Source organism: Cebus imitator, unplaced genomic scaffold (assembly GCF_001604975.1).
Source record: "Cebus imitator isolate Cc_AM_T3 unplaced genomic scaffold, Cebus_imitator-1.0 Scaffold61, whole genome shotgun sequence".
Taxonomy (NCBI): Eukaryota; Metazoa; Chordata; class Mammalia; order Primates; family Cebidae; genus Cebus; species Cebus imitator.
The window spans coordinates 7002229-7008967 of record NW_016107376.1 but is presented as its reverse complement, the minus strand read 5'-3'; the positions used below and the strand labels follow the sequence as shown (position 1 = coordinate 7008967).

General features: G+C 47.6%; 1 protein-coding gene across 4 annotated transcripts in view; it reads right to left on the bottom strand.

Annotated features, from left to right (window-relative positions):
* Nucleotides 1–333: 333 nt before the first annotated feature.
* Nucleotides 334–6739, bottom strand: part of CCDC3 (coiled-coil domain containing 3) — a 133450-nt gene continuing 127044 nt past the window's right edge. For all 4 annotated transcript variants that reach the window (XM_037739033.1, XM_037739032.1, XM_017529855.2 and 1 more), the window contains one exon: nucleotides 334–748. In XM_037739033.1, coding sequence (XP_037594961.1) covers nucleotides 485–748 — 264 coding nt within the window. In that variant the 3' untranslated portion in view covers nucleotides 334–484. The remainder of the gene's footprint in view (nucleotides 749–6739) is intronic.

The window sequence follows — 6739 nt, the reverse complement described above, 5'->3', positions numbered from 1 at the left end:
TGTTGATTTTCAGGCATCTTGGGTGCTTTGCAAGGCCACAAATCCCTTCCAAAGATATGGAAGCACCAGCAGGTTCCAGCAGTAGCTCAGCTCACTCATCAGGACTGATGGTTGACCTGGACTGCGGAGCTGAGGACCACCCTGATTTTCTTCTGACATAAAGGCTAAGCCCCTTGATGTCTTTTACGCTAGAGATTCTAAAATGTTCTCTCCCCATCAGGGCTCTTTCCTGGCCGCTTGCAGGCCAGCACACAGCACTCAGTGGTCCCGCTGCTTCTGGACTTCCATGCACTGCGTCTGGGGTCAGGCCAGGAAGGAGCTGCACCCAAGGGGAAGGCAAGACTTGCATTTTATCCATTTAGACTACCAAATGCGTGATTAAAAACGAAAACTCCTACAACGCTTGAAACAGATGAATACAAAACCTCACTCATTCTCCATTGCCGCCAGGATTAGCCCTGCACACCCAGCAGCCCCCGTCCCGTTAACCCCGCAGGTAGGGGGCGCGCACGGGCCCTGGGGCGTTGATGTGCGGCAGCACGCCCACAGCCAGCTTCTCGCTGAGTTTCTGGTTCGCCAGCTCCAGGTGGCGGCCCTTCTTGCGCGCCTGCCGCAAGGACCTCTTGACCTTCTTCACCCGCTCCCGGAGCTGCCGGTTGCGCTTCTCCAGGGTGGCGACTTTCTGCTGCAGTTTCTTCACGTGGTCCTCCTCCTCGAACAGGGCCTTCTGCACCGAAGAGCACATGAGCTGCAGACAGAAACACCGCGCAGGGAGAGGAGGTGAGTCCCAGAAACTGCCCTGGGGGCAGGGGAGTCAGGAGCTTTCCGGGGGCTGACAGCGGCACAGACCCAGACCCCCGACCCCAGGATGGGGATAAACCCAGGATGTCCTTGACGGTGACATTCCCTGCCCCCCACCCTGCGAATCCCGCCCTGGCCTCAAATATAGAGCCCTTGTTTTGCTTTCCGTACTTGGCTCCCTTGGAAGATGTCGTTTTAAAAGGATATTCTGAATATTTGTCATGCATAGCAAAAAGGAAAGAGCCCTGCTTTGGTAACAGACCAAAACCAGAAATGGAGACAGAAGGTGGATGGTTCCGCAGATGGTGGGGAGTCAGCAGCCTAATTAACAAAGGCTGAGCCACTTACATCGGCAAAGACTCTGATCAATGTCGGTCAGCCCAACTGAAGGCGGGGTTCCCTTCAACAAAAAGGGGCTCCGTTTGCTTCCTTCAACTGGGCTGGCCAGCACACAGTTTCCTTTCCCAAGAAAGGAAACAGTATCTTTAAAGGTATGAAAAGACACTTAACCCCACTCATAATAAGATAAACAGCGAATGAAAGCCACAGTGAATTGCTATTTTTCACAGATTGGCAAAATTGCAGTCAGGATTTGGGAAAACAGGTGCTGTCATACAGTGAGTAGAGTGTTGACTTCTGTAAAGACCAATTTGGCTCTGTCAAAATAACTGCATGTACCCCTCGATCTGGTAACTGTGGGACTATCTCATATAAATCCTCTTATACGTGCAAGCTGCCACATGTACAGATATGGCATTATTTGCTATATTAAAAGATTGGGAACAAAAGTCTCCCTTAAGAGAGGTCTGGTTCAATAAATTATAGTAAATCCATACAAAGCAAAGGTTTGCCGTTTTTAAAGGAACAAGACAGCTCCGTGTGAATGGTACTGTAGCAATAGCTAAGTGGTGTTCATACTGAAAAGCTGTGCAGAATAGTGTGGATACTGTGATGCCAAGAGTGTGAAATATGGTATCCATCTGTGTCTGTTTAAATATGCACACACTATCTCTGGGGGAATATACAAGCGACTGGTAAGGATTGCAGTACCCGGGGAGCAGAGAGGACAGGAGTAAGAAGATTGATTTTCACATTTGTGCTTTTTGAATTGTGTATGTCAAAGGTTTGGCTGTGTCCCCCCCAAATCTCATCTTGAATTATAGCTCCCAAAATCTCCATGTGTCGTGGGAGGGACCCAGTGGGAGGTAATTGAATCATGGGGGTGGGTTTTTCCCATGCTGGTCTCGTGATAGTAAATAAGTCTCACGAGATCTGATGGTTTTATAAAGAGCAGTTCCCCTGAACGCTCCATTGTCTGCCGCCATGTAAGACATGACTTCGCGCCTTGTTTACCTTCCACCGTGATTGTGAGGCCACCCGAGGCATATGAAACTGAGTCTGTTAAACCTTTCCTTTATAAATTACCCAGTCTCAGGTATGTCTTAGCTGTGTGAGAACAGATTAATGGTAATAATGCTGGCACTTCCTTTAGGTGTGTGCATGCATATATAAAAAGAAGTATTCTCATCTCCAATCTCCCACTCATTTTATATCATCAAAAGCTATGTTCCCAAAGAAAGACTTGAGCCTCAACTTTCCTCTGTTTAGAAATCCATCGAGCCCCACTGTCCACACTGCAGTATGGTGGTGATTGGTTAAGAGGTCAGACTCTGAGGCCAGGCTGCTTTGGTTTCCAGTCCTGCCTCTTCTGCTGACGAGTGGCGTGACCCTGGGCAAGCTTCCTAGACTCAGAATAGTGGACTCTGGACTGCGTTAGCCAGAACCCACTTCAGTACTAAAGAATTTATTTCCTCAGCTTCTTGGAGTGTTGCAGACTGACATCCCTTAGCTGTGTCTGTCTCTGGACACTGAGCCTGACCAAAGAGAGCTGCCGAAGGCCCCGCCCCCTTCTTTGGGGCACCTGCATCTAAGGACTGGTTGACCCAAGTGTGTGAACACCAAGGCCTCTCATCCCAACTTGGAAGATCTCTGCAGGGTGGTCCCCACCGCAGGGTGCCCTGGGGTAGGCTCCAGCCTTTGTTGAGGCTAGATCACAGGCCTACATCTGCCTCCGCCTGTTCTGGCTCTTTCCTCCCCAGGTGTTGATCCCAGGAGCATTCTTGAAAACACCTGCACGTCCTATTCCCAAGTATCTGTCTCTGGGAACCTGGCCACTCTCAATGGGATAATCATGGTCGTTGGGAGGTTTTGTGAGTTTTACTTAAAGTGTTTAGAATCATTCCCTGGTGCACAGGAAACGTTCGCTGTTAGCCATGATTATAGGACAGAGTCAAATCTCCTAAAGCCTTTAACTTGTGTGATTGGCCCCAGCCAACATCTCCAGTCTTACTGTTCATTCTTCTGTTCCCACACTTTACCCAAAACCCACTGGCTCCCAGCTCTTCCTCCAGCACATCAGCCCTTTCTCATCCCAGAGGCTCTTCCTTCCACCTGGAGCGCTGTTCTCCCCCAGCTCCTCCTGACCATCTCAGAAGCCCTCTGTGGTCCCTTGCACAATGCTTGCCACCGGGTCTCCCTCTGTATGTCACGGGTCCCCTCCCCAGTCTCCATGGCACCCTTTAGCTATTCACACCCACACACCAAGTACCTGGGGGCACTAGGAGAATGACTGAAGGCCCTTGACAATCAGGGATAACAAGCTTTTGAAGGCCTGGTTCACGTTGGTCTTTGCATCCTTATTGCCCTGGCCATTTTAGGCCTACAATTAAGAAAAAGCAAAGTGGAATGTTCCAAGGCATTAAATAAGAAACTCTAGGCTCCCGGGAAGCCACAGTTACAGGGGAGACCGTATGTGCAATACTGCCCTCTTCTGTCCAAAATGAGACACCCCCCCCCACCCAAATAAAACATGAGAAGGTGGGCACCGGAAATTCCTGGGAGCACTAGCAGTATTTCTACTGTCTGTGGGTAGATATTAGCTATGTAACTTAGGCTTTAATATGGCCACGTACCAGCTGAGAACTGTATATTGACACTCTCTCATTAAGTCATGAGTTTTCTATAAGTTACGGTAGATTTTTCAAGAACGAGACAAAAGAGTCCAGGTGAAGTCTGTTACAACAAGGGGACTGGGGTTTTGCAGGGCTGTCTGTTCAAATTTTTAAAGAGAACCCACTAGTGGCTGGAACGTAACATGAATGAGGAGGTGAAGGAAGGCTCCATGACGGTCTTCAGAAGCTGTGTTTACAAATTGTAAAAAAAAAACAGAGGAGGATGAGTGGTCACTTGTTAAGAGTTCTTTCTGTCTGGGCGTGGTGGCTTATACCTGTAATCCCAGCACTTTGGAAGGCTGAGGTGGGTAGATCACCTGAGGTTGGGAGTTCAAGACCAGCCTGATCAATATAGTGAAACCCCATCTCTACTAAAAATAGAAAAATTCGCCAGGAGTAGTGGCGCCTGCCTGTAATCCCAGCTACTCGGGAGGCTGAGGCAAAAGAATTGCTTGAACTCAGGAGGCATATGTTGCAGTGAGCGGAGATCGCGCCATTGCACTCCAGCCTGGGCGACAGAGTGAGACTGTGTCTCAGAAAAGTTCTAAGACACAACACTCTTCGTAGTCAGCCGTCGATTATAGACAGCTGTTCTCCAGGGGAGCAAGAGGATGAATTTCACCTCCAGCAAGACTTAGAACCCAGACAAAAGGAAGACCTTGACCCAGTTGTGTGTGTATCTGGAGGGGGAGGTATCACTGAGATGGGAATGATGAATTCCCCAGCAAGGTTGAATGTGGAAAGAGCGGGTGGGATGAGTGGAGTTCCTTAGCGAATGAGTCATGCTTTGGTCCTCAGGGTCTCTAATGCGGGTAGGGTTGAGTGGGAGCAGAAGGCATCAAAGGACTCTAGCAACGTATCTCATGACCAACATCGCGCAGCCATGACCCAGGACTCCTCAGCAGGCAGGTCTGTATCTTTGCAGCAAAGTGGGCCATACCTCTGAGTAGCAAGAACCTATATTGTGTGAATTGAGGCTAATGTCATAAAATAATCGAGCCACTGTGGATGGAGATGATGGAACCTTCCTGGATCCCAGCTATCACCTCAAAGAAAATCCTGGGTTTCTTAAGAAAGCCAGAATTTCTAGAGGAGAGCTGTGCTTTCCAAAATGTGTGCTTAAGAAATGCTCCTTTCTTTGGAATGCTTTCCAAATGAAATCTATCTCCTTTTAAAATGGCTTACAAAAAAAAAGAAAAAAAATGGGCCAGACATGCTGTTTGCTCATTTTGCTTTGTGGCATTTTTTTGGTAAACTGAGAAGAGCAGGGGGAAGCCCAGGCCAGGCTGAAACAGGGACTGCCCTATTTTATTTGAAGAAGAACCAAGGAGAAAGTCTTACAGGGCAGCCCGAAAGCAACAGATTCTTCACAGGCAGGCCCCCTGCAGGGCTATAGCACTCCAGAGCTCCCACGTGCTTGGGTACCTCCGGCATTCCCCTGCCGCAGAGTTTTTCTCTGGAAGTTTCCATGTGGCCAAGAGGATGCCTGCCTCAGGGCAGATGGGAAGATTGCCCAGTGAGCCTGCTCTTTTATTTTCAAAAAGACATAGGCTGGGATATCCATTCTTCCTCATCTGTCTAAAATAACACTTTTTCAAAGCAGCAAAGCACAAATAGATTGTAGAAAAACTTTTAAAAATTGTACCAAAAAAAGGAAAATCAAAATCATCTATGATTCTGTGTTACAGAGATAGCCACTGTGGACACTGTAATATATTTCTTCCTAGTATTGTTTCTACAGGTGTGAATAGATAATTATTTCAAACAAAACTGGAGCCCTGCTGTTACTCGGTTTTCTGATCTAATTTTTTCCCCCTTTCATTTTATCATGACTTTTCCAGTCATTGGTCTGTACACTTTCCATGAGTATTTCACGGGAGCAGGAGGAGGGAGCATCTGGTGGTTAGGCTGGCCGTGAGGACTAACTCATTAGGCAAGACTGGCTCACTAGACTGGATGTGTGGCCCATGCCTGTAATACCAGCACTTTGGGAGGCTGAGGTGGGAGGACTGCTTGAGTCCAGGAGTTTCAGACCAGCCTGGGAAGCATAGGGAGACCCCATCTCTAAAATATTTTAAAAATAGCTGGGCATGGTGGTGCACACCGGTGGTCCCAGCTACTTGGGAGGCTGAAGCTGGAGATCACTTGAGCCTCAGAGGTCAAGGCTGCAGTGAATCATGATTGCACCACTACACTCCAACCTGGCTGACAGAGTGAGACCAAAAAAAAAAAAAAAAAAAAAACAAAATCCTGTCTTTTAAAAAAAAAAAAAAAAAAAAGACTGGCTTAGGTTTACTAGTTCCCTCCATCCTTAAAACCACAGGCCAAGGGAGAGGGATGGCATGATGGGTGCTTTTGCACGCATGAGACTGAGTAGCCTTAATGTGGCCTTTTTTGGTCACCCATCTCCAGTGATGGGACAAATCCATGGAGAGCTCTTCACCTGGGTCTCCACCTGAAGTCTTCCTATAAGTTTTCTGGTTTCCTCAGGGAGCTTGGGTGTGAGAGAGTTTCACAATCAACATCTCGAGTGGTCAAGGAAATACAACCATGATACCATCTAGAATCACCTCTGTTATTTCTCAACCGTGTTGGCTTCCATATGTTCATTCATTCTGGCAAGATGCATTTATTCTCCTGTGCCTGGCATTGTATGGTATAGGAAGTCTCCCCAGTTATTCTGCAGTGTAGCAAGCTTTGCATCAAGCTCTACAGGAAGACAGCATGTTTCTAAAAAACTACCATCTCATGGCAGCAGACATACCAAATAGCAAGAAGATTCTTGCCTTTCACAGCTGCTTTTAATTTAAATAACCACCTATAAGGACAAGACAAAGTGTACTTTCTGAAATGTGTCCAGTTTCATAGAAACATAAGCAAACAAGTACAACAGTTCTGACCAGCTGTGTTACTGAACAGGCTACACA